Below are 27,534 nucleotides of genomic sequence, written 5' to 3'. Positions count from 1 at the left end.
CCCCGCTCTACTTGAATATCTCTCAACTCATCTTTGCTAGGAATATATTCTAATTAATTATATGGACCTATATCGCTCAATTTACTGGAAACCTTGAAGTTTGGCAATGATACCTATGTAGGTATATAAGGTCAACAGCTCCAACTCTCAACTCGTATTATCCATAGCGCTCACAAGAATTACCTGGTTGCGATATTCACTAGACCCTAATCCCCAGTATAGAACTTGGACGCAGTAAAGATGTGAGTAGGCACTGATGGTCGGAGCAGATGACGCATTATCTTTCAACTAAGCGATATCCAATGGTCGGTAAGCCGTTCCAACTGAGAGAGTCCATGTGGTCGCTCTCTGAAGTGGAGGTTGTTTGGTAAGGAAAATTCTGCCTCTTCGTCAGCCTCAACTAGGCGCAGTAGCAGTACTACTCATGCTACCGGTACAGAGAGTACATGCACGTTGCCGGGTACATACCTCTTAAGCCGGTCCCTCAAATAATTCGTCTCGCCCTATCTCGAGTTGAGCTTTTCATCCCAATTACCACTGGCAAATATACACAGCCGGGCCACCAACGACCTTGACTTTCGTCCCATTCAAACTCGCCTACACCTTTACTTGATAATAATATTTCGCCCCTCGCTTTGCACCATTTCCCACCTTACCAGTCGGGTCTAGCACCCGGGTTTATCGGCCGGCTTGTATCCATACTACCACAAGGCTGTCTACTGTTGCAAGACTAGTGACTCTCGCGACGGAGTCGTCACGTTATCCTCGGTCTCGACAATGGCTTCGCCCGCCAGAGACCGCATGCCACCGCTAACTCTATTGGCTCCCGTCCAACATGTCTCTAGAAGCTATGAGCCACGAAACGGCCCTAGGATCATTGTCGAACCAACACAGGAGAACCAAAGGATATATAACGACATCCGTCAGACGCATGAACGCATGCGCCTGCAAACCCACGTCGCGTCCCAGCAAAATCCAGTGCCTCCCCCATCTACTCTATCTGTTAGTACTGTGCACTCACCAATCGACGATCCCGAGACGACTTCAACCCAAGATGTCCCGGCACAGGACACGGATCGGCCGAGACGGCCGCGAGGTAAGAGGAGAGGGCCGCTCAAAAATGATACGAGATTACACACCGCACTGAAGCGTAAGCTCAAACTTGCTTGCCCGCATCACCGTGCAAAGAAGATAACAGTAAGGCTCTACACCATACCGCGTTGTTCTTCTCGTCGCAATCGCTAAATGTGTATCGCTAGTGCGACTGCCATGATTTCAGCAAGCTGGAGGAAGGTTATCCTAGCTTCACTCTTCCGCCATCTCCAAATCGCGGCAGGTCGCATGATCATAATGTCAACCTACCGCTCACGCCTGTAGAACAAACCCTGAACCGTGAAACGTTTGGCGCCGGCGGCGCTGCCATGACGCCATCAGATCAAGATGGCATCACCAATGACATAGACTTGCAATCGCCGTTCGGAGATCACGAAGGCGTCATCCGCTCAGATGTGCGGCAAATAGTCACCGGTTTTAACACCGCTTCGGTATATCTCGACAGCACAATGCTTCAGGCCCCGGGGTTACCATATCACCCAGGTAACGATATCGGCTCGCAATCGCCAAGGGAGCACTCGCAGGAAGATCTTCTTGAGATCGGTAGCCAGATGCCAGCTTATCCAAACCGTTGGCAGTGCGAGTATAAGGGTTCGCCCGACACCGCGTCCGAGACTTCGTCGGAGTTCTGTCCCTGGTCGGGACCTTTCCGAGACTTATCTTGGCACTTTAAAACAGCCCACCACCCTTTCTATGACGCTTCTCCACGCTTCTGGATTGTTTGTACACGTTGCCATGCCAAATCTCGGGCCACGGATGATCTCGAGTCGCCACTGCCGTCGCCCGGTTGTAGTCGATATCATTGCTCGGGTCCTTACCGGCGATGGTATTATGGATCGACCAGGGAGGAGTCGACGTTAGGGTCGGCAGTAGCCTTGACTCATTCCGACGAGTCAGAAGCTGGGTTTTCTTGCAACCTGCAACTAGAAGGAAACCAGTTGTGGCTAGGTGGTGAGGACCCGATTGGCGGTCCCATGGCGTACTTCGGAGCTGGTAGCTCATACGAGCGTCCGCATTCGTACGGAGACAAATGGGATACAAGTACCGATACATCCGACCCCTCTTCCAGCTGTAGCCATTTATCGTTAGACGATGTCCGTATTCGAAGCCGGAAAGACTGCGTCCAGTGGCATCCATCGGACATGAGAATGAAAATGTTCAACTCCGTCTGTCAACCGAGGCGTTCACCTTTCCAATATCCCATACGATTATCACCCTTTGCCAAACTGCCTATTGGCCACCTTCTCTCGATCATATTGCCATTAGTAACTACGATTATTCGAGAAAGCGGCTACTTCACTGAGCGAACACCGTCAACTATTCGCACTATTGATTCTGACGTAATAAGTTGGTGGTCCTTGTTATCACTCTTGATTGGATTTGCGACGACATGGACTATAAAAGATAGAGCGAGATATTGGGCTATTGACGATGTTAGTGAAGAATACCCCCCCCCCCCCCCCTCCCTACACACACATCTTTAGCGACATATATTAACAGGCCAAAGTCTAAATGCCGAGCTCACGGTCGCCACCATCCTAAAAATCGATACCCCTTCGCCGAGCCCTCGCGATGGCGTCGTTTTGGAGCTCTAATAACAGCGTAATGAGTTGGGAATACTGCGAAAACATACATTCGCATTCTGATATTTCGTCTTGTTGATATATAGGTTAGCGAGCGGCTTCTTTGTGCATATTTTGCATCGATACCCCCTTCGTCTCTTTGGAAATTGAGATGAATGCTCTCACGAGTTTCCGTTTTTTTTCCGTATTAACATTGGGTAATATGTGGATCAGAATTATTACAAGATATGTATGAACGAGTGAATGTGTTTCTAATTCATATTCATACTTCCATAAATACTTAGATATATATGAATGCACATGTGGGTTCTACAGTACCTAATATATCTACGTATAGGTCATGGGAATTATAAGTATGGATAGATGGATAGGTGGATATAAATCTATTCCTAATTATTCCTTGATATATTTAAACAATTACATAAGTAGACAAACATTGTAGATATTAAGTAGCTTCTTGCCAGCTTTGCTCGCCGCGTGTAAGGCTAGCTAAGCTAATCAAATACAGCGCTCATTTGAGTAGATAGTTTCACGTCTTACACAATATTACATACATCCATTAGGTGCACATGAGCACACGTTTTGGTTTTTGACGTCAACCTAGCCCCGCAGTCGTGATGAACTTAGGCCAGTACCTAGTATATGCAGGTTCTCAAGTATGATCGTGATCTTAAAGGGAGCTAGCTATTAAAGGTAGGTAGTAGATCCCTTAGATCTAGCAGGGGTTAATAAAACATGGGATACACAGGTATGTATGAACTACTAGGTAGGTATGAATACCTACATACCTACTACGTATGTAATCATTGAAGGAATTAAGGGTAATTAGGTTCCTATGTTGAGGTACTAGGTAGTGCCTAGATACCTAGGTACCTGGGCACTAGGTCTACCTACATATGTAGTAGTAACGCCTACCTACACTTATTAAACACATAATTTAATGACAGCCTGTGATAATTACCTAGTTTTTTCTATGGTCCGAGTTCTAAGTTCTAAGTTCCAAAGCGATGCATGCTTCAAAGCGCACTTTCTCGGGTCCGTTCAATTTGTTGGAGCTTACGGGATTGGTCGAATCTCGGATGAGTCAAAGGAAAGATTGAACGAGGGCTTATTTGGTTCGCCGATGGATGCCTCAGGCTTCCGTGCATGCTTCTCCAGTCTTGACGGGACTAAGATTAGGAAAGTGTTATTTTATTCGAGCAGTTTCCTGCAAATCACTAACAGTTGTTAAGACGAGGTACTTAGGAATTAGCGGCATCCGCTGGACTTGTACCCGCCTTAAATAATATCTGATTGGCCAAATCTTTGAACTACTTCTTCGCCGTGGTGGGTCTTATAACCCTGCTCCGCCATTCTTGTTGTCGATGAATTGAGGCTTTGCTCGCACTATTGTATAACCAGAGACTGGGAAGTCAGAAAGTGAAATATCATCCTCTGACTCCCTCCCGAACTTCGAACTCCCGTTTCCCTTTCCTTCTTTCTTTCTTTTCATTTCTATCCGTACGCGGTAGATACACCCATCCTACAACTTCACCTTGAAGTCCCCCATTCGCTAATCTCCCGAGTCCCTGACTTCTGAGCCAGGCACCATCGCTCCAGCCATACTGGTGTCTTGACTCTGAGCAGGTTTCTACCCCCGCCAACGCCAACTAGCAGCTGACGACCCTTGCGATTGACTGCAAGTTTGGCTTAGTCGTCAAAACAGAAATCTACTGCACGCAATACCTACCAAAACACAATCATACATAGTAAAGTAAACTACCTGGAGTCAATCGGAAATATCCATTTCAGACCAGGCCATCGTGGAGTCGTCTAAGGAGCGAACGAGGTGCTCACTGGTGAATCCGTGCCCAGACCTATCACATCTACGCTCTTTCGAATCCGCCAAGCCACCAGTATCTCTAAAGTGTATTATAACTACTATTCCACCGTCACTAACAGTATTATCGTCATGTCGAATACGTCCCGAAACAACTCTTCTACTTCTCTGATGGGCTTCTCCGTCCACCAGCCTTCAATTGGCTCCCCCTTACAGTTCTTCCCTGCTATGGGTTCCAAGCAGCTGGACGAGATGATCGACGCATACGTTCTTGGAGATGCTCCTATCACCGATAAGCGTGCTGCGGTCTCCATGGAGTTCTTTGAACATAGCATGGCTACTGGTGAACTCTTCAAATTCTTCATGGTCTATCCTTCTCTAGGATCTGCCACGGAATCGCCGTCTGGCTCCATGCTTGACTCCGGCTATGGTTCTAGCTTCACCTCTCCAGTCATGTCCGAGAGCCAATGGGCGCAATCTAGCAGTGCTCCATTGCCGTCTAGCGAGTCCATGCCCGGGAAAACATCTACTAAGAGAATGGCTCTATCCAATGATTTCTCTCATCTCCCCGGCATGAAGATCATCACTAAAGATGGAAAGGACGTCACTAATATGACATCCCGTGGCTGCAAGACCAAGGAACAGCGTGACCACGCCCATCTGATGCGGATCATCAAGGCATGCGACTCATGCAGGAGAAAGAAGGTGCGTTGTGACCCCAGCCATAAGAGGTCGACAGGTTCTTCTACGGCCAAGATATCCAAGAAGACGAAGAAGACTGCTGCTGTAGCGACGCCGTCGTCAGCACCACCACCTCAACAGACACTAGAGCCTTTAGGAAGTTTCCTACACACTCCGTCATTCGATATTTCGGACGAAGCCCCATCGTTGTCATTTGACTCTGCCGTGTCCGAGGTATTGGTCGACCTTCCCATGGACTGGAATCAGTTCATCCAATTCGACGAGGAACCAACCGAACCTATCCCAACTGACTACGACTTTTTCCACGACCCCCAAGGCTTCCTATCGCCTACGTCGTACGCCTCGGTCTCCCCGTCACAACAAATTACGTCTGCTCAGACACACGGCGTTGACAGCATGGTGTCTGACACACTCGGGGGAGAAGCACGACTACCATTACCGCCGTACCTAATCCCAGGTGGTGAAGCTAGCAATAACTACGCCGACTTCAACCTGTACTCTCCAGGTTCTTCAACTAGCCTTGAAGACGACCCAAGCCTAAGCAAGGAAGTCGCAGCAACGCCTCTTCCTGGCTACTTTGAACACTCCCACCATCAACGACTAGTAGATTGTGGCGGTCAGGAGACTGCTATACACGAGAATCAGAACTTTGATACGCAATTCGCTCCTGCAAATATACAATGCCGTACTTCACCTTTAGGATTGGAACAAGGTCTGCCACAAGCCTGTTTAGACACACTGCCATACCCTGAGGGTGCACCTCCTAGGTATAGAAGCAGACAACAGCTTGAACAATGTCCCGAGTGGCATGTTTCGACTTCCCCAGATGGGCTCAGCCTAGCATCGACTGTCGAATCATATAAGTCATGGCCGCAGCCACGTAATATATCATCGCCGACAGAAGTGGACTTACGGAGGACCGGTCTGGACTCGTTCATGACACCACTAGATGCGACATCTCTCGGGCAAGGGTACCTGCCTAAACCGATAACTAGGTCGATCGCGACAGATCAACAGCTATTGAGTGGTGCTGGTACCTCGAGTACTACGTCTAGTGCTCTGGTAGCGCCCTCATCCATGACTACAGATCAATCATCAAGAAGTCAATCACCGCAGAATCATAATCGCCACGCCCAAAGCGTAGGTTTACTTCAAAAATTCAAGGGGTATCTTAAGCTAAAACTCTTGCAGAAGCCCGTACGTAGTGTGTCATTGATGCTACGCTCTCCTGCTCTAGAAAGTTACGAGGCGGGCGTAGCATGGCCGTCTCTTGTCTCTTCGTCACTGCCTACTCAGCCTACGCGATTCCCAAGGAACATACCTTTGAAGGCGATATCGTCCCTCATGCCAGAATTAGGCATCGAAGACGCCCATGAAGGCAACAATTCCGCCGATAACAGTTCTGCTGGCTTAACTACCCAGGATACCACAATGCCCGGCGCCAATACGCAGAGTGGCCCCCCCGATGGAAGCGTCCCATCTGCATCTCTATCGGGACCTAACAATGGTGTGCTCCGTTCGAGTATACTAGTTTCTCCTCTTGCCATGACAGCTCTCCATGCCTTGACATTCTTATTTATCATATGCACGGTTTGCCAATGGCGGATATTCAGCAATAGCGCTGAACAGTTCCAAATTACCCCCGTTTTGGCAGGGTTCCTACCGGTTGCCCTTGCTTCTACCAAGCTACGGCAGCGTCCCATACAACATGCGGACACGCAGGATCTGTCCGTGCGATCTCGTTCCTTTCTAAAACGACTTCCTTTTACTGTCACCGGCAGTATCAAGCTGGGGTATTTCCAACTATCAGGGAGTTTCTCCAAGAGTCATTGCAACTTCGAAAAGAAATATAGCTTGCAGGTATCTAATGGGTTCCAAGGGATGCGACGCTTGCAACACATCACGAGTATTGCGTGGTGATGACGGTCATTGCAAAGACGATGACGACGATATCACAATTTGGGATGGATAATATGTATGTATTTATATGGTTGGTTGTGCGGATGTGTCGCTTTTAAAAGGAAGATACCCTTGGTTGAATAGAAGATGGTCGATTCGATGTGTGCTTCTGGCTCGCAGTAGAGGAAAGACGGTGGTTGAAGGCTGATTTAGCCGACGATCGTACACCTCCAGGCTACCACCTACCTACTTATAGTCTTAGACCAATACGACCCTCAACTGCTTTTATTAATGCAACCGCCCCCTGTTAGCAACTCTATGAAATGAGTGCAAAAACCAACCTTTCTTAGCAATACATATTTACATATGTACATGATACCTATTGCTTCCAAGGAAACGTCATCATTAATACCTGATGTCCCTACCGTACATATAGGTAGGTACTACGTATATGTACCTAGGTAGATGTACATAGTAGGAGTACATGGGTACGAACATGAAGCCACGGGTGTTCCCGCATTCCAAGGTTGAAATGGGGGGGAAGGTGGGGGGTGGCCTAGATTTGTATCTAGCCCTACATACATAGGTACCTACCTATAGCCTAGGGCGAATTAGGTAATTAGCTCTCCTAGTTCAAATGACCGCAGAAAATTCTCAGCCGCGTGCCGCCGTCGTCCATCTCATCTTAATATATAAAAATCACATCTTTATTTTTTTCATCTAATATCAATCATGATTATTTACCCATATCACACACAAATCACTGTCATCTTCTGAATTTTCTACTTCCCTATATTTCGTAGCGGCTTTTAAATGGCCCAAAAATCGAAACATAGCAATTTCGTAGATGCACCTTCGTTAAAAATCTGGGTAGATTCTATCAGCCACGTTCCTATCGAGGTCGCCATCTCCATAGGAATCGAACTAACGAGAGGATATATGCAGGTCTCACCTTACTATTTATTGAGAGCTATAATTAGCGTTAACTCATCTAATAACTAGCAGTCTTTTTATGTTTGATCGGTGTAGGTGGTGACAGCTTCACATCTCTTTTTTTTGGATGACTGGAAAGTGCAATAATTACATGAGTCTACCTGGTTAAGCAAGAGAGGGAGTCATAATTTTCCAAATAGGGAAAACGCACATTCACATCGAGGAAGGAACGAAAGGGGACATAACGGAAAGAGCAAGGGAAAGTTTTTTTTTTTAAAAAAAAAAAGAGGAAGGAAACAATGGCGGGACACAAAATGTCAGGTTACGTCGCGAGCCTCCGGCAGGCACTGTTTGCATCTTTCATCCAACTCTTCAATCGTATCTTTCCATTTAACTCGACGGCAGAAAAGGCACCGCCTAAAACAGCACAGCAACAGCCATCAAACCCTTCAAAAGCTTCTACTGCCAAAAATAAAAACACCGATTCACCTCTTTTATCTTCTTCATCACTTTATCTTCATTCTTCACACGAACTTCGTCACAGCTCTCCACAGTCCTTCATAGACCTTGAACAAGGTATTCAACCCTCTTTTTCTTCTTATTTTTCTTCCCTGTCTTCATCCCAAGACGAATATACAATGGCACCGAACAAGAAACGCGGTGGCCGAAAGCGAGGCGGCTCCAAGAACAACGCCAATGGCAACGGTATTGGTGATGGTAATTCTTTACCCGACGCGCCTAGTGCTCCCTCCAACGGCCCGTCAAACGCCATCAGTAATCAATTTACGGCCACCCAACCCACTGTACCGTCCCCGGCCTTACAGGGCTCTGGCCCGGCTCGTGCCACCTCTCCAACCAATCAAGGTGACACCAAAGCCAACTCTTACCAACCCGCCGGTCAACACCCTTCCGGAGCTGGAATAGGCGATAACGATCGTCAATCTTCGTCCCAACAATCTAACTATAGCCGAATAGAGAATCTTGCCACTGCTAGAAATGCAAGTTTCTCTCAACCTCAGTCATCGGCGTTAGAGCCACTCGTGATCGAGAATCAGGCGCATATTCAGGGATCGGCTAACCGCAGCCATTACGCCAATACGGCACGCAACCCCACTCCGAACCGACCTGGCATGGCGGAGAATATTCCACCTAGTAGGCTGCCCGAGGGTCCTGACTCCGAGGTTAACTCGCATAGTATTCATAGCTTTCCGAATGCAGTACAGCCCCCTCGGCCTAGCCAGGCTATTACCACGCTCCCTGCCAAGACTGTCGTTATTCCGCGGCCTACTGTTGCGCTACCTCTTACAGATAAGACCGCTCCCAAGCTCGCTCCTGCATTGCCAGCTTCTATTCATAACCACCTACCTGGTCTGATCGAACCGAAGACGGAGGCGGAGCGGATCGAAAGAGAACATCATCTAAAATTTATGCGGGCAGCACTCGATATGGTAAGCCCCCCCTCCTATCTAGTACATTTCCTTCTCGTGTGTCTAAGTGCTTTTCGCAACCCGACCATATACATTCCTATCACCAAGCCGTGCCTGTATATATTGTACATATTGGTCAAATTACTAACAACTATCTAGGGAAATTTGGCCCTGAGCACTAACGAGACACCCGTTGGTTGTGTCATAGTTTATCATGGAAGGGTCATTGCTCGAGGCATGAACGCCACGAACAATACCCGCAACGGTACTCGTCACGCCGAGTTTATGGCTATATCGGCCTTGCTTTCCCGTAAAGGGCCGGGCGACGTCGAAGATGTTGACGGCAACCCAGCCCTCGACGATGCTTGCTGGGGAGATATAGATCCTTCAGACGGCCACCTCTATCCCTACGGTCAGAAGCTTCACCCCGCCCCAGTGGTCAGTCGTGATATTTTGTCCGAATGCATCCTTTACGTAACAGTTGAGCCCTGCGTCATGTGCGCGTCCCTTCTTCGCCAACTGGGAATCAACAAGGTTTACTTTGGTGCTGTCAACGACAAGTTTGGAGGAACTGGGGGTGTTTTCAAAATTCACATGAACTCCAAGCCAGTGTCGAAGCCAGCAGACCGTCCCTATCAAAATGGATACGGCCCCCAAGATGTCAGTCGCATCGCCAAGGGCAGAGTTGGTCTCGCCCCGCGCGACGAGGATGATGGGGACGGTGGCAATGTAGAGCGGGGTTACTCGGTGGAGGGTGGCTATCTCCGTGACGATGCTGTTTCTCTACTTCGACGGTTCTATGTCCAGGAGAATGGCCGAGGTAAGTTTTCTCTTACGATAGTAATAGTAAGCCCCTCAATATCAGAAACTAACACTCATCTCTCAGCCCCACAACCTCGCAAGAAGGAAGGTAGAGCTGCCCGCCTATACGCCATGGAGAACCAGGGCAAGATCGACGATAACGCTTCCGATGGCTCGGACGCTGCGGCGGATGCTGAAGAGGATGTCGAGGTCCAAGAGGACTTATTCGATGGCGAGGAGAATATCGAGGCCGCCTACAGTCCTACGGAATCCTAATTCCAGGGCTCCTACTCTCAAATATCACTCACGACCTTGATGATCACGATTCACATACCCTGTACCATTATGATGATAGAGCTGATTCTCACGCATTGCATGGAAGGCAGTCTTCTCCCGGCGCTATCGGTTCCTTTTATTTCTTTGTTAATCCGGGACCATCTCGTTGATACTGGGCTCTTATTTTTCCAACCAATGATGTCATTGTGAGTACCAGGATTTCGCGGCCGACAAAAATAGAATTAAAAAATGGTGGGGTTGGGTTCGAGGCCACTGGTTAATCTTGCCTCCGGATGAGTGTACCTTATAGCTAGACGTTTCGACTTACCCGTTCCTCTCAGATAGTCACGTCCGTTTTCTTCACCGACAAGCCCTCTGCCTCCTAGTGATGCACGAATACATGATTCATTGCAATTTCAGTCTTGTCCCCCTTATTGACGAAATCTGACATTGGTTGTAAGCTAAACAGCGGACGTACTACGATCTCTCCCTCTCTCAATATAGGGCAGTGACTATCTGCCATATCTCGCTGTTATCCACTAGTATATAAGCTAAAGCAAACAACTGGATTGGATAGTGCATGGGCAATGAGAATCGCCGGCTTCTAGATTCGGGGGATTTAGATATCTAGCAACTCATGAATCCTAATCTCATTCGAATCTTGCATGATTCTAGATGGCACTTGGTGTAAGTTTCAGTGGTGGATTATGGAGCTTGCTAGGTTCCAGGGTTCTTAGACTGTTTTAGTTTGCACTGCAAAATACTGTGCAGGCCACACTGGTCGTAACATACATACTTAGACATCCATGGATGTCATTGAACTCTTTCCGCCTGTCCGCTGGGTCCATCTCGATTCCTGGAGATTTCTCGTTGTACGTAATAAAACCAACATAGTCCATTGAACCCTAGTACTCCTAGTATATCAATTGCCCCCGTTTCCGAGCTCTACGAGATATCTTGGCGTGATACCCGCGCACGGTATGCGTTCGCTATGAATGACACTGTACAACAAACCCAAGTATAAAGGGGTTGCCATCTACGGCACGCGATGCCGTATCCTACCTTCCTAGGTAGTTGATCGGTCGGCTTTGTTGGTATTAATTAAGTCATCCAAGGGGCAGCGATGCTCCTCCTTCTAGAGCTCACGGTCCCCAAATGGTTACACCTATCGCCCGCGCAATGGTCATCAAGCCAGCAGGTATGTGGCGGTGATAAAGTTGCGATCCGATCTCCCGTGAGCATATATTTCAGATATGTGTAAAGATCATGTCGAGGGGTCGTAGAAGTTGGCCTCTCGATGTGAGATATACCTATGCTTCAACGCTACAGCCTACCAGGTTGGCCAGCGTGTGTAAAGAAGTATTGATCGCCTATCCCATCCCTTCTTGTAAAGTATGCCTAGATATAATACTACCGAGACGATACCAGCGTGCTGTAGTTCGTTAGTAAGTAAGGTAGTGATCTGAGTCATCCGATTTTCTTTTCCCGATTGCTATCGCTGTCGTAGATCGCCCTGCCATATGGATCGTAGGGTCAATCGCCTCTGTCAATCATATATTTCCGTAAATTCATCGAGTTTAATCTTCCTGTCGGAAATTAGACAGAATAATGGTACTTAACTTCAAGAGGTCGAAGGTTGGGAACGTGTCATTACATTCTATCTTGGTAGCACGAAGTTCACCTCGTTGAGGTCATCAGCTCAATGGATACCTTATAACTCCCAACAATCGATGCGGCAATGATATTGACAAGATGATGTGTATATGTTGATCACTAGTGAGAAAACTGACTAGGATTGTGGACGTTAGACGGTGATATGCCCAAATAAATGCCGATAGGTTACGTACCGAGTTCGGGATAGTGACTGTCACTGATAGCTATTAGTTGATCGGGGAGAAATTTGAACTTACTGTTAAAACACTAGGAGTATGATATCAGATGGAGTTAGCCGAGCCATTTGACTCATTCCCAGTTTCTATCGAAGCGCTGCTAATCAACAGCTTGGTAGTGTCACCTGTCCCTCAAGTTCGGCATATTTGGGACTGAATCGATGTCCGAGATTTAGTTCACCATAGATCTCAAGTTGGGAATGAAATGTGGTAGAAATTAACGGAATGATATCGCTGAGAATCCTAATGACATAGATCTCCAATATCTTTCGGTCATATCTTTTATCACGCGGTGAGTATTCTCTGTCAACAACTCTTGTCCAATACTCATGGTTATGGGTGTATGGCTAGCCGCAATTGTCTCTCCTTTAGACTCACGCAGAAGCATGCATTTTCCACCTCAAGGAAGCTCATACCATATCGGGAGTGTGATTCTTTTTATAGATTTTTTAGTTTTAGTTTGGTTTCGGTTTTTTCTTACCATTAACATGTTCTAGTATCTCGATACTTGGATACGTTATTACTAGGAGTCTCCTAACATATTAATAGAACTCTATGAAGGGAGGCCAAACCACATGCACCCTCGAAGCCCACTATTACCGAAAGCTGCTTGTTATGTGTTCCGAGAGTGATATATAGCGAGTTCATCGAAGACATTCATCCCATATATCGGTCAAGTTAATCAACATATTCGCCTACCCCGCTCTCTATGGTATTATCTGCTTAATGCGAAGTTGACGGATAGATACGCGGATAGACAGACTACAGACAGATAGATAACTCACTCGTGAGCTGGATATTTTGGAATATGACTGACGGTAACAACGCTAATTTGTGGAATCCCATGTATCGAGCATACCGTCATTCTCTTGTCTAATAACCTTGGTCGATGACGGGGTAGGAGACGAAGTAGATTCGAGAGGGGGATCTAATTGCCTGATATCCAAAGAGGTTGGTTATAGGGGATATTTCCCGACTAATTTGGAACTATGCTCGGTGGTCGCGGGAACAGGGCTGCCGTATAGATCTGAGGAGTTGAAGTAGGTAAGATAGGAATATGAGAATACGCCCTAAGCCCCTACGAGAGTAAAGATTAGACTCTTCGATATTCGCAATGAGACCGGAGGGAGATCGTCGATGGAGTGTTGGGACATTGCTCCTCCCCGATGGCGGCTTTGCTGAGGTCACGTCAGAGGAGCGGGATGATGTTAGACACGTTCGGGATCTACACCCTCGACTAACCAAACCAGCGCCAGGGGTCTCCTTAGGATGGCACTCTGTTAATGCTCGCCACAACCGCCGCATTTCCTCGGTTTTGATGCAGATAATCGAAATAAGGCACGCAGCGGATGATTTATGTTATTTGAAGAATGCGTGCTTGCGCGAGGCTGAGCGCTGTCATCGAGTGACATGCCCACATCTTATCGAGAGGCGTCACTCCGTAATCATCCGCTCCCCGCTCCCCGCCCCTGGTCGGCCTGGGATGATGGCTGATGGCTGATGGTGATGACCGAAAAGTTGTGATACAGTCTACCGTAAGGTAGAGATGTGGTCGCCATTTAGGCCTCGCCGTCCGCCGTTATCCTTCCCACACTCTCCCAAACAGTCCAAGCAACTAATGTAGTGTGGAAAAGACACGACGCACTAAATCTATGAAAGCCACGCGTTAACAGTGGACTGAAGACGGCTTGTTCAGACGACAAAGTCGGAGGACGACTCGTCCCTGCTTAGACGATGTTGATATCTAACGAAGTATTGGGAGCATTTAAAGATTAGGGGCGTTGTCAACCGACCTCTCCTTGGGGTGAGGGGGAGGGTTCGAAGATTAGGTACCTAGTTTTCTGGGTGTTGTCCATGGGTGATAGGTTGGCGTAGTCTAGGGGAGGATGAGGATGAGGAGGTGGAGGGGGAGGAGGAGGTGGTGGTGGTGGAAGAGGAGGAGGAGGAAGAAGGGGGGGAGGGATAAGGAGAAGAGAAAGCAGGAGCAAGAGGAGGTAGTCCACCAGCTAGTCAGTCCGCCATAGCTGTGGTGTGTCTCGATGGTATAGTGAAGTTAGAAGAGGATGAGTACCGGAGGTGTCGGACTAGGTATATAATCCGAAGAAGCTGACTGGTCTGGTATGCCTAGTAGAATATTTGTTAGGATTGGTGCGTGTTATCTCGCGTACTGCTAGGCAAGACAAATAAGATACCTACTGCATTACATGTAGGTAGTAAATAAAAATACTTACTTACCTACTGTACTTGATCCCCCAGCCTTTTTGTTAAATCCATAGCATTTATTGAACGTGTAATTAGGTCAGTGGCACGCTATCTTTTTTTTCTTGTCTCCCCGATTTTTCCAATCCTTATCCAAAATCTAAATTCTCTTCCTGCACAAGATTTCCGTATTCTCTTTCCCTCCCTCTCCCTCTCCCTCTTTTTCTTCACTCTCACCACCTACCTCTTACCTCAACATACACCGTACAACATATATACAACGGAACACACCCCTAAAAAACTTGACTTTTATCTTCTATCTTCTATTTTATTCTTGCATCTTGCATCTTGCATCGCCGCCGATATCTTCGTCTTTAAGAAACACCCTTACCCCCTTACCTGGCTGGGTAGGTACTGGGTAAGTGTTCGAATCCCTAAAAATCCCTACCTTCAATGGATGTTGTAAGCACGACCACAGTACAGTGTAGTGACCACCATATTAAAGTAACAACTACGACTCCTTACTAGCGTGCATCGAAAACCATATTTCCTCCCCCCTCCCTCTCCCTGTCTTTCATCCCCGAACTTCTTACCAAAACAATCCCAACCCTTTCTCCTTCTTCAACTTAACTTTTCGTCATCCACCACCAACTTTTACCAACTTTACCGACTTCACCGACTTCACCCACTTCACCAACTTCACCCGCTTCACCCACTTCACTAATTTCTACAACTTTACCGCCAACACACATCCAATCTTCTTTCAAGCCCAATTAAACAACGGAGAAGAAGAAGGTAAAGTCTCCTGATCTCAACCACTCGTAATGTACAAGTCCCAATCATATCATGTCGTATACTTGCAAGGGGGTGTTTTCCCATCTACCTCTTCATCTTCATCTTCATGCCTATGCCCATGTCTATCCCTATCTTCATCCCCTTCTTGTCGTCGCAAAACACGCGCTGATTTATAAACAAGTAACTAATCTAGTTTAGTACAGTTCGTTGCACGAGCTCCTACTGCTGTTCATAAGCATATTGAAAGATTTCACCGATTATTTCTGCTCGTACTACAAACGCGACCGCACTTACAGGCAAGTACATAACATACCTCATATATACATACTTCAATAACGGTACAAGGTGGAAAGCCACCTAGTCTTAGGTGGGCTCAGCCTATTGGCCGACGGAATTTCTTACTTTCCCTTTTCTATTCCCACCCGACCCCAACACTGCCCATATTGCCATACAGCGTACATCGACCTCTGAACTTGATCCTTGGAGCTTTTTTAGCTGCATTGGGGAGTACCGGAGTACACACCGCAGTAACGGCACGATACATTCATTTTAAGTACTCACATACAACCTACCCACCCTTTCCTTCCTACTATCGCCGCCCACCCACCTTAGTACAATCTACATCCATGCATATGTACTAAAAGCCCAGAAACCCACCCTGGTACCTGCAATACCTAGTACGCCAATACGCCAATACGCCAATATAATACGAAATACATACACATGGCATTCACCATTCACGTATTACCTAACTTACAACTTTCTGCCTCCACCACCTACACCACTCTTCTTCCTTTACCTTTTCCAAACACAACCGCATATACCCATATCCAACGCGTCATATCTTACTGACATTGTTTTATCTTTGCTGGTAGATCCATTGTCGCGTAATCCTGTCATGGATTCGTTTGTAACCATGTCGCCGACGCGCGCCTTCTCTTCAGAGTCCAGCGTCGGTGCGGCTGGTGACACATTTTCTAACGCCACGTCACTGAGCTCAACACCCCCGACCACCATAGCCGACACCATTAGCCTTGCATCGGAGACTTCTAAGATGGACGTTCCTACCTCAATTGGTCGCAGTGACGACCCCGCCGATCAAATCGACGTCGACGCGCCATCCGAGGTCGCCGACTCCATTGTCGCGTCTGCCGAGCTTCCTAGTCTTATTCAACTACCTGACCTTTCCGATTCGACCGCGCAGACTGCCATTGACACGCCCACGAACGTTCGTTCGCGACGAGAACGACAGAGCGCGCCTATTTACAACATCGCCGAGTTAGCTGGCACTGCCATTCATGGTAAACGCCGATCTAAGGGTGACGATGTATCCGACCGAAAGCGCCGAAATACAGTTACCGGCGGCACTCCGATCGACGGCGAGGGGGAGAGTCATGGTGTCGCGAAATCTCCCAAGTCTGCTAAGACGTCTAAGTCAACTGAGGCTGGGCGCTCTCGGCGGATTTCTACGCGTTCATCTGGCATTGAAGCAGAGACTCTGGCGGGTAAGTTGTCTACTCTAGGCAAACGTGGTAGAAAGACCTTCGAAAGGGGTATTTCTAAGATGTCGCGTGAATTACGACGTCTACAAGATACCGATGAGTTCGCTGGCATCGACAAGAAGCCCGTTCTGTATACCACTTGGGCCAACGGAAAGTATGTCAACGAGTCCCAGCCTCCCAAGAAGAAGGCCAAGGTGGCCGACGAGACCCCCGCCGTCCCCACCCCCGAGCCAGAACCTGCCGTCGAAGAAGATCTGGTCCCTAGAAAGAGACGAGCCAAGAAGTACCTCGATCGAGGTTTATATGCCGGCCAGGATACACCGGTAGATATATACCAAAGTCTCACTCCGTCAGAGAAGAAGAGCCTGGCTCAGCTACCCGAGCTGATGCCCAGCGGCGGAGTGAACAAGGTGATGCCTATGCCCATGTACAACGGCATGCGCACGTTGATCCATGGCAGAGATTTTAAACTACCTTTCGACATCTGCCACCCGCTCCCACCCGGGCAGCCGAAGCCTGATGAATGGCGGAAGATAACGAAGAGTGAGTTCTCTTGCTTAATTCGCCGTTTTCCTTTTTACCTTTCCCTCCCCAACCCTATCTAAACTCCGTCTCTTTTCTCGAGGGCCTAGCTAACGCATATTTAGATCGATTCGTTGGCGACGCTGGAGCCTACTGGAAAAAGACACCCCATTTCAAGGATAATACCTCGAAATGCGTGTGCAAGCCACAGGAAGGATGTGGAGAATCATGTCAAAACCGCATTATGCTTTACGAGTGCGATGAGACGAACTGTAACGCCGGCCCCGAGTTCTGTCAGAATCGTCCGTTTGCTCAGCTGCAGGAGCGTACTAAGGAAGGCCGCAAATATCACATAGGCGTCGAGGTTCTCAAGACCGAGGATCGAGGTTACGGAATTAGAGCCAATCGCTGCTTTGAACCTAACCAGATCATCATGGAGTACACGGGTGAGATCATCACCGAGGAAGAGTGTGATCGTCGTATGAATGAGGTGTACAAGCATAATCAGGTAAGACGCATATCAAGCTTGGTATGAATGTCCAAGCAGATTGCTAACAGATCCAGTGCTATTACTTGATGTCTTTCGATCAAAACATGATCATTGACGCGACGACTGGTAGTATCGCTCGTTTCGTCAACCACTCGTGTGATCCGAACTGTAAAATGGTTAAATGGATCGTTTCGGGACAGCCTAGAATGGCGCTTTTTGCCGGAGACCGCCCGATCATGACAGGCGAAGAGTTGACCTACGACTACAACTTTGATCCTTTTTCGGCCAAGAACGTACAGAAGTGTCTGTGTGGTAGTACTAACTGCCGAGGAGTATTAGGACCAAAGCCCAAGGAGCAGAAGCAACCGAAGGCAGCTAAGGGGAGTTTAACAGAAACTGTCAAGAAAGGGGTCAATGCAAGCAAGAGAAAATTTAAGGATGTTCTTGGCGAGAAGGACGACGATGAAGGAAACGCAGCCAAGAAACGTAAGATCAAGATTCCGACGGGCCCCAAGACGCACGGTGCTCGGGGCAGCTTCTCTACCGCTGGCCTTAAAGCAGCTAAGGGAGCAGCTACTGCTTTCAAGCGTAGCATGTCTTCGATATCGGGCGGTGCTAAATCCGCTCTCAGCTCGAAGTCAGCTACCGGTAGCAAGACGACCTCGGCCCGAAAATCTAAGGCTGTGGTTAGAACCTACAGCAAGACTAAGGCGCAGTCGAAGCCCCCGGCTAGGCTCCGAACGAGCCCGAGAATACCGCATTCGCCTAATTCGGGTTCTACTATTATCGCCGCAGGATTCGAGAAAGCTACAACGTCCGTTTCTGCTAGCAAGAAGACGATAACCTCATTCGAGTACGACGAGGCAGACGAGGAGGATGAGAAAGACCACCATGGCTTAGTGTCCTCCAAAAGAATTGTCGAGGTATCCCGAACTGAGAGCAAGATTCGAATTGTTGAATCATGAAAAATTAGCCAACCTTTCCGGATAGGCACCGATGTCTAGATTAGCATCCAACCAGCATTGCGTTTAGCACATGGGCCTTCAGGCCAATCCGGTATTGTGTTCTGAGATTACCAGACCTTTTTGGTGAGGTGTGATGTTTTCCCAACTCACCGACGTCTCCGACGGGTCGAGATCCAGAGCGGGCGATTCAATAATTATTATGGACCTAGCATCTTTCGATTTCCCGTAGTCCAAGGTATAGAGCGGCAGATTTCATAGGTTTGCGTTATTAGTGAAAGGCTATCTTCGGGATTCCTGGAGAGACATGGCGGAGAAAGGATGTTTTCGTCATTGTGTACACTATGAGGAACATTGCGCGGGCATTTTCAAGGCGTATGGCGTAGAAAGAGCTGATATTTGCTTCTCCCTCCCCCAAACCCCCTTTCTTAGATGGGAGGGTTGTTGAGGCCATGAGCAATAGGGTGCGTTGTTATTATGGATGTTTACAGGCATGGCCATCTTGCTTTGCATGCACTACCTAAAGATTTGATGATCATTAATCTAAGGTTGCTTTCCAAAAAGAGATTAAAAAACAAACACTCTTGATTTTATTTCTAAAATGCCATTTCGTTGTGGCTTAATATCCTACCTAGTTTATAACGATCATTGAAGCGAAGTGAAATGAACCATTCTATCTACTTCATACCTACGCTCTTGTCCTTTGCTGTTAAGAGCTGGCTATTGCAGGATACTATCTCTGTTTGGTGGACTTGGTCTCTTCTCTTGGGGTCCTTTGGTGAGTTCGGGTGTTAGGTGCTGGGGGACGACAACCTATTCAAGTAGTCGGATATTTAGACAGCTAGGAAAGGGAGCGTAACATATCTCATCGGAAACAACGACAAAGAGGATTGGTAATATATTAATATCGGGACAATAAATTCCAACGTAGGTTTCGAGGTAAAGTTTTGTAGTAATCATGATAAAAGGGGGCAGGGAACATACCACAATCCCTTTGTCAGCATATAATTAGTAGATAGGTGCGCTTCTATAGGTACCTACCTAAGTAGATATGATTGGGCGCATGTTTTAATATCGAGTTATACGGCACTGAAAAACATGGCTCCTATTCTACTCAGCTATAATACCTACCTCTCTATACACGTAGTAGTTCGGATCACTTGACAATGCGAATACGTAGTACTGATGTGTATATAGCATAGAATGGGGGATAATAGCTGACGCGCCACGCGTACGATATACACAGCCAAGGCGATGACGGTGTCGATGATTCGATTTCTCAGCTAGACCAGGGCAGCTGATTCATATGCTACGCGTGAAAGCATGTCAATGTAGACTTACTAGCAACAAAGCGGTCTAGGCTATAGGGGACCTAATGCAATCTCGTCAATATCCCCGTACCATACACCTGCATATTGTCATTGCATGTACAAAAGGGGGGGAGGATGGAGGGGGCGGTTTGCGTGTTAGTTTTGAGGCTGTGCATGCTGGCACATCAAATTGGTGCTGCACAATCATCCTGACTGGTCTCGCTTGATAGGTCAGGCAAGGTATAATTGGCTAATCTTGTGATTCCGATATTATGAACTAAGCCTGGATATGGATGAAGTAGACGTTGAAAATGGGAAGGCCCGAACATTCCCAGAGAACGTAAGTGGTTTGAAAGACCAGGAAGACCCGGGTTTATTAAAAGGAAAGAAAAAGAGGGTAAAAAATAAAGGTAAAAAAATGTGGCAGTTACTCACAGTCTTCTAGGCAGTCGCGGTAATAGGGAGAGACTACTAGGTACCTAGACGCCAATTCTATTGGTGGAGCGCACATCATGCATGTGTACCTACTTAGGTAGGTACCTAGGTACCTAGGTACTATATGCGTATACATGTGTATTGATATTCCATGGAAATTTTGGAGATTAACTTAAACTCCTAAATCATCTCTTTTCAACAATAACCAACCAACATCATCGAATCTTTTCATTTCTTGTCTTTCTCACACACTCTCTCCAATTGTGTCCCTTCTAGTTCCATCAAGGGTGAAACGCGGCATATCCATATCTGTGCGGTTCCACTCTTCCTATCCATTCGTCAAGCCATATAACCGTCCCTCCGTCATCCTGCAGCCTCCCCCCCAAACCATCAGACTGCTAAACTCTCAACTCATCAGCGCCCTAGTTTAAACTTGCATTGTATCCATGTTCAAACGGCGAGCAGTTTATCTCTAAAAGAGAAGAAGTTAGAAAGCACCTGGGATATTATCTTGATTAAAAACTCAATTCACGACCGAATACACTACTTTCAAAGTGCGACTCGCATAATCCTTGTAAATACATTCAGCCTGCGCCAGCTAGCCTCGACGTGTCTCGGTCTGGGCTTCAACCACAGCAATTCTAAGAACCGTATGCGCAGCTGAAAACAAGAAATTCAAAGCGGCCATGAAGTCGCTTAGGATGAGCAAGGTGTTAGGCACCATCAGAAAGAAGAATACTAGTGATGGTATGTCTGAACCTTAACCTTGTGATATGATGTGGGATCTGGCATCTGTTGATGCGCAACTTGCAAGTTAGGCAATTTACAGTTCCCGTTTTAGCTAATATTTCCTTAAGGTGCCGGTCCCTCTGTTGCTGTTGAAGGCGATGGCCCTGAAGCTACAGCTGCCCGCTGTGTGGTGTGTATATCTATCCAATCTAATTCTTGTGTAGAGTAAATTCGAGATCTCTAATTGTTTACCGACTAGAAATCCTTCTGTGAATCTAGCTCTAGCAATGCCGGAGACGAAGTCCTCTACTTGCCTCCGATCGTCGATGCTGCCGAGTCGTCCCCCGCCGCCGCCGCAGAATGTGCTCGTCTAATTAGAAAATATCTGAAGAGAGACTATTGGACTAAACCCTCGTACCAATACAATGCCATTATGCTCATTCGCATCCTCGCCGACAACCCCGGCCCAACGTTCACGAGAAATCTTGACCAGAAATTCGCCGACACTACGAAGGAGCTGCTGAGATCCGTTCGCGACCTAAGTGTACGCCAGATGATGATGGAAACGTTGGATTCTTTCGAAAATACGAAGGCATATGATGAAGGCCTGACCCTTTTGATAGAGATGTGGAAGAAGGAGAAAGATAAAGCGCAGCGGCAATATGGTGTATGCTATATTGATTTCCCGTCGAAACGAGACATCACTGTTACTAACACCCGCCAAATAGGGACTTAATCCGCAGCCCCCAGGGCCACGGACACTTAATGCGCCGCCGCTTAACTCACACTCGCAGAATTACTTTGCGCGAAGCCATTCGAACCGCAAACTCCCAAGCCCTATTGAGTTAGCAAGTAGACTCGAGGAAGCACGGACATCCGCAAAGTTACTACAACAAGTTGTTACCAACACGCCTCCCGTTGAAGTACTCAGCAATGACCTGATAAAGGAGTTTGCTGATCGCTGCACAAGCGCAAGCCGAAGTATACAGATGTACATGACCGCTGAGGATCCAGCTCCTGACAATGACACCATGGAGAGTCTTATTGACACCAACGAGCAACTCCAGGCCTCATTGAGCTTACATCAAAGAGCCATGTTAAATGCGAGAAAAATTGTTGCTGTCATGGATCCTCAGCCTAATCACCAAGAGCCCGTGAGTCCCGTAGAGTCAGTCCAGAACGGGCTAAGGTCAGAAGCCCCACCTGTCCCATCTCGCAAACCGAACGGCAAGGGTAAAGAAAGGGAGTACGAACCCGCTGTAGCGGGTCCATCGAGGACACACACGCCTGCTATAGAGGAAGATCCGTTCAGGGATCCCGATCCCGATCAGTCGGGATCAAAGACTCATGGGATTGGCGGCTCAGGATCTGGCACCGGAGCATCTTCTAATTATATCGAAGAGCCTCGGTTGGCATTCGAGCCATTTCATCCGGGCTTCGAGACTACACAAGGCTACCTAGGTAGGCAGGAGAGTGCTCTCGGAAAGGAGACGATGCATGGGGCCGCAGGGAATTCTACGTCGAGCGCCCGAGAATCTCGAGATGGCGATGAGAGCAGTGATATTTATGACGTTACGCCTTCGAAGCAGAAGGAGCCGATATACCGGTATTGATCAAAATTTGGACTACGTATACGTCTACTCCCTAGAGCCTAATGATTAGGGCGTCTACGATAGTCCTTGATTCAATGAAGTGGCGAGAATTATGATGGGAGAAGCTATGAAGACCTTCCATAGGCCTCTATGTTTATGTCCAATTTGTTGATTTGAACTTCCCCTTTTTCTTTCTATACGAGATTCCCCCAATTCGAGGACTGCGATTCATTGTTCCCGCATGCTTCAATACCCACTGTTCGCCGATACGTTCTATACACCTACCATCATGCTAATAATATATCATGTTATATATATGCCGCTAGATATGAATAGTCTCGAATGACTTCAAGAGATGACAGTTGCGTAGGGAAATACCATAGGCACGCCGGTTTCACCACCTAGATTTATAAGTGGTAGAAATTATGAATGTATCGGCAAAGTGGTGCTTATCTACTGATACATCGCTATGCTGGATGACCGGCAATTTCGATTCGGGCTTTTCTAGTCAAGTTGCCAATATTGTTTGGCATGGTATAGCCGGGTTTGAATAGATAGGTAGTAATTCGTCGTTGCCTACCTAGGTAGGCAATTTCTCTATTTGTATTAGATCTATCATGACACAGAGGAGACATTATGCTCCGTCCACGGGTTCTACCGTAGAATCGGCGTGGAGCTAAGATTTGGCTAACGAAGATCATATCATGATACTTCATTCGGCCAGAAGCTATGGAGAAAGGAAAGAGCTGTTCTAGACGCTACACTACCCGCAATTAGACTGGAGGAAACAGCTGATTGTAATAGACATTGATGATTTTATTTACTATTTACAAGAGCATCGTTTCCTAAGTTCCTGGGGTAATAAACGAGATAAGTTCTAGGGCTCATAGGATCATATCGCGAGATGCAAGTAAACAAGGTATATATGATTGGATTACTGATATGTGCTTCAACATCATAACTTGGAAACTGTTGCCGAGCAGTCGTAAGGCACTTGCAAGAAAATATGTTGCACTATTATAATATTCTTTCAGTGAGCGAACCGGAGTCGATGTCGGTTGTGTATAGCCCCGTAAAACATCAGTCGAGCGTCCAACGAGAAGTTGCGATTGGACTCCGTGGTGGTGGGTCTTGTGGTCGGTCGGATTACGCTTCCGTGCAGTAGCACCCACTTCCCCTATCATTTCATCTGCGTACTGCTTGATTCGTCCGATCTAGCAGCGCGAGGTATGTGTTACCTAGATCTTTCCTAAGTACATACCTGGTACATACCTTTAGGTACGTAGGTATCTACTTACATGCTAGCTGGAGGTAATCAAGCTGTCAAAATTCTTCCAGTTCACTCTATCTAGTACTGGGTACATGCAGTACCTATCTGAGCCCCACTTTTTAATTTCCTATTCGGGTAACTGACATATCACATATGCTTTGAGACCGTAGATTCGGCTCGAAAGAATGACATATTAGGTATTTCATATACGAGACGGCAGAATCCGTGATCTTTTTAACTCAATCCATGTCCATCCACGTGCGAGTTCAAGGTTCTGTCCCAGTACCTTGTGCGCGGCTAGGCATCTACTACCAGTATTTCGTAGGGAGGTACGTTCATGGCGGCGGGAGGAACCATACCTTTGGAAATAGCTACAAAGATGTGGGGTCGGCGTCTCCATTTCGGGCGAAGGTTGCGAATTTCACGTGGTTCTCCCCTAGGTCTTAGGTACGTATTTATTTATTCTTCATCCCCTCTCATCATCAGTCATCTGATTTTCTGTCCTCTACATTCAATCATACAGCAACCCTAACGATACCTAGTTCACACCATATCCTAAATGCTAAGTAACTATCCATATCTCTGAATATGCTCCATCTTTCTCGATACGCGCCTTAGGTATTGTTATCCGATTCATCTTAAGTTTAGGTACCACGCACGACATATGTACCTAGTGCTGAAATGAGTGCTCTCGTTGAATCTTTATTATTAGTCCGATGCCGTATTTATCACTTCATATTAACTGGCCAATCTACGTCCTTTCTTCTTCTGTTTTCCGTTCTATCTTGTTCCGGGATGATATTAGACGTTCGTTATTTTACCCATATATGGTCTAGCAACCATTATGGCCAACCAGAGTTCAGCTCGAGGCTTAGAAGCCAATTCTTGCCTTTTTTACGTCCCTAGTAGTTTCTCTGTCTGATATATTACCTTCACCCTCCCAGTCCCTGGTCACTCATCCCTTCGTTGCGTATTGCCATAAACTGTCATGATCCTAGTAAGAGTTCCATATAATAACACTCATCCATCTTAAGGAGGTGGTTGACCATCATAGCGAGCTCATGGGCCATGGCGGCAGAAACAACCAGATGTCACTCTATGCCGGCATCGTCGTTCTATAAACTTAGTATGGAGTTGTTAATATTTATCTTTCACCAGGTATGACGTCCAATCTATATTCCGTGACCTGGAGGTCTACAAGATTCCATCATTAACTATGTCCTTCTGCAGTTGCGGGACATTGACTCTCGGGCATTGGCTAATGTTCGTCAATTATCAAAACGATTCGAAGCCATCGTTACGCCTATTTGCTTTGAATCAATTTACCTCAACGAACGTATTATAGCACCCGAGACTGAAATATGTTTCCCTCGGGTAATCCAAAGTTTATGCTCGTTCACCAGGCATGTCGAAGTGAACAGTGATCTTGACCCAGTAGCTACTAGAAGATTGTTAGACAGATTGCAGCGGCTTTCATCGCTAAGGTACTTGCGATCCATCCAAACTACCAATATAAGTAGATGACTAATACCGTATTTATTGCAGATGGTGTTATGTAAGAACACATTGTTCCGGAAATTTCACGATGCCTTGTAATATCCTTGGCTTAAAACACGTCCATAATAACATCAGACTATATGTCGAAGACTTACCTTTACATGGTTTCAACGGTGACTCACATGCTCTAAACTTCCAAGGAATACCTACGAGTAGCCTTGTTTCTTTAAAGATGTTTGCTTCTATACCATCGCTAACGAGCTGCCTCGGGTCATTGAAACGACTACTTCTTGAGTCCCGATCGATCGAGACTTTCCATCATGATGATCATGGCCAAGGGACACAATTCTCGTTTAAGGGGAACGAACGATTACCGGCATTCCGAGAACTGTCGCTTCGCTCCTATGACTGGAACCATAGCATTAGCGAAGTCGAAAAGCACTGGGACTTCTCGCGGTTGCGTCGACTGATCCTCGTCGATGTACCTTTGTTCTCATTTCTTAATTCAGTGCCTTTCACCCATCTTCACCAGCTTCACACATTACATTGTGAAGACTTCAGCACGCATCTACCAGACCAGCGCCAGGAAACAACCAGGATTCTGTACAAGCTCGCCCTACAGATACGAGCACTTCATACATTCAAAGTAACCTGCCACACAACTCTGTTCCCCGTATCCGGGATTCTCGTCCATGCCGATTCGCTACGTATCTTACGTTTCCGCGACTACGTTGGCTTCGGTGATGAAATAAGGCGATGTCCGACGATGCAGGCTGAGGATCTTTCTCTTCTGTCCCGTAAACTCAGATACCTCCATACAATCGAGCTAGACATGGATGTGGACCTATGCGAGCCGGCTTTGTTCATCCGCGCACTCTGCAAATTTCCCCAGCTAGATACCCTCGTCCTCCACACGCAGACGGTCCTCCAAACTTTAGAAGAAAACCAAGGGAGTGCAGATCCCGACTACGATGCCTCCATGAAAATATTCTCTGCCCTAATGAGCGGTAAGCAGGGAAAGTTGTGGAGGAGTATCACGATTAATGTGGGCGGATGGAAGCCTGTCAGTATGTACTTGGCATCAATCATTCTTTTCTTCCCCTTTTGGGTTGTCTTGGGAGTGAATCTCTCCCTTTAAAGATGGCCAAAGAGTCTCTTCTCCTGATTCTTAAGACGTGCTTAAACCCTCCAGAACTCTTTCCTAGAGTGTGATTCACTGACCCCCGCCCTTGTAGTGGTTCGCCGGATTAGTGAGTCGTGGCAGCAGCAGAATAGGCGTGGGTTCTTTGCCGAGAGGTGCTTCGTATTGGAGAAGGATACGGATAATGTTGAGGTAGAGGTTCGTGAGAAGATGGGTGTGGATAATAGCCCTGTCTGCAGATAGTGCTGTGAACGACTCTGTATGAAGACTGCTCAAGGATGCAAAGTGGGATAAATAACGAAGTATGTCAGCTAGGTAAGTAACTGGACCTTATTAACTTATCATCCCCTTTTTTTCAACCTTCTATCCTCTCTTGATCTCATGGTTTATGTCGACGGACGGTTATTTAACCTCGAACTCGTTATACTTCGTCTATTAGTTCTATTATCCAAATTGATAGGTGACCATAGCCAGTTACGTAAATACTTATACACCATTCGCTGCATATATTCCGTATCTTTTATCATTCCGTATTTTCAACACCTTTACACTTCTATATTATATGTGTGTCACATATATCATACGAAGAAGAGAGGCCCTGATAAGCTATAGGTATCATATACGTAGCCAGCTGCCGCAAGCACCTTT

General features: G+C 46.9%; 7 protein-coding genes across 7 annotated transcripts; all 7 read left to right on the top strand.

Annotated features, from left to right (window-relative positions):
• The first annotated feature begins 98 nt into the window (after window positions 1-98).
• GGS22DRAFT_159768 (uncharacterized protein) lies at window positions 99-3,150 on the top strand. Its single transcript, XM_047960837.1, has 4 exons — window positions 99-216; window positions 270-1,197; window positions 1,260-2,546; window positions 2,621-3,150. The coding sequence occupies exons 2-4, from the start codon at window positions 778-780 to the stop codon at window positions 2,717-2,719; spliced, it is 1,806 nt and encodes a 601-aa protein (XP_047819900.1). The 5' UTR covers window positions 99-216; window positions 270-777; the 3' UTR covers window positions 2,720-3,150.
• Window positions 3,151-3,984: 834 nt separating this feature from the next.
• Window positions 3,985-7,495, top strand: GGS22DRAFT_159767 (uncharacterized protein). Its single transcript, XM_047960836.1, has 2 exons — window positions 3,985-6,357; window positions 6,409-7,495. Exons 1-2 carry the CDS (start codon window positions 4,648-4,650, stop codon window positions 7,135-7,137), a joined length of 2,439 nt encoding a protein of 812 aa, XP_047819899.1. The 5' UTR covers window positions 3,985-4,647; the 3' UTR covers window positions 7,138-7,495.
• Window positions 7,496-7,818: 323 nt separating this feature from the next.
• GGS22DRAFT_159765 (cytidine deaminase-like protein) lies at window positions 7,819-11,212 on the top strand. Its single transcript, XM_047960835.1, has 3 exons — window positions 7,819-9,497; window positions 9,636-10,296; window positions 10,363-11,212. The coding sequence occupies exons 1-3, from the start codon at window positions 8,349-8,351 to the stop codon at window positions 10,551-10,553; spliced, it is 2,001 nt and encodes a 666-aa protein (XP_047819898.1). The 5' UTR covers window positions 7,819-8,348; the 3' UTR covers window positions 10,554-11,212.
• A 2,344-nt stretch (window positions 11,213-13,556) lies between these two features.
• Window positions 13,557-13,943, top strand: GGS22DRAFT_187294 (uncharacterized protein; the record flags this gene model as incomplete). The annotated part of the gene is made up of 1 exon (XM_047964568.1): window positions 13,557-13,943. The coding sequence occupies one exon, from the start codon at window positions 13,557-13,559 to the stop codon at window positions 13,941-13,943; it is 387 nt and encodes a 128-aa protein (XP_047819897.1).
• Window positions 13,944-15,811: 1,868 nt separating this feature from the next.
• GGS22DRAFT_123519 (SET domain-containing protein) lies at window positions 15,812-19,049 on the top strand. The gene is made up of 3 exons (XM_047958285.1): window positions 15,812-17,481; window positions 17,586-17,968; window positions 18,025-19,049. Exons 1-3 carry the CDS (start codon window positions 16,335-16,337, stop codon window positions 18,913-18,915), a joined length of 2,421 nt encoding a protein of 806 aa, XP_047819896.1. The 5' UTR covers window positions 15,812-16,334; the 3' UTR covers window positions 18,916-19,049.
• A 1,790-nt stretch (window positions 19,050-20,839) lies between these two features.
• Window positions 20,840-23,306, top strand: GGS22DRAFT_159758 (uncharacterized protein). Its single transcript, XM_047960834.1, has 4 exons — window positions 20,840-21,404; window positions 21,515-21,576; window positions 21,646-22,053; window positions 22,115-23,306. The coding sequence occupies exons 1-4, from the start codon at window positions 21,344-21,346 to the stop codon at window positions 22,997-22,999; spliced, it is 1,416 nt and encodes a 471-aa protein (XP_047819895.1). The 5' UTR covers window positions 20,840-21,343; the 3' UTR covers window positions 23,000-23,306.
• Window positions 23,307-24,761: 1,455 nt separating this feature from the next.
• On the top strand, window positions 24,762-27,456 carry GGS22DRAFT_159752 (uncharacterized protein). The gene is made up of 4 exons (XM_047960833.1): window positions 24,762-25,406; window positions 25,479-25,732; window positions 25,794-26,812; window positions 26,981-27,456. The coding sequence occupies exons 1-4, from the start codon at window positions 25,317-25,319 to the stop codon at window positions 27,127-27,129; spliced, it is 1,512 nt and encodes a 503-aa protein (XP_047819894.1). The 5' UTR covers window positions 24,762-25,316; the 3' UTR covers window positions 27,130-27,456.
• The last annotated feature ends 78 nt before the right edge of the window (window positions 27,457-27,534 follow it).

The sequence above is a fragment of the Annulohypoxylon maeteangense genome (genome assembly GCF_022496945.1).
Source record: "Annulohypoxylon maeteangense strain CBS 123835 unplaced genomic scaffold GGS22scaffold_6, whole genome shotgun sequence".
Taxonomy (NCBI): domain Eukaryota; kingdom Fungi; phylum Ascomycota; class Sordariomycetes; order Xylariales; family Hypoxylaceae; genus Annulohypoxylon; species Annulohypoxylon maeteangense.
This window is presented reverse-complemented; position numbering and strand designations above follow the sequence as displayed.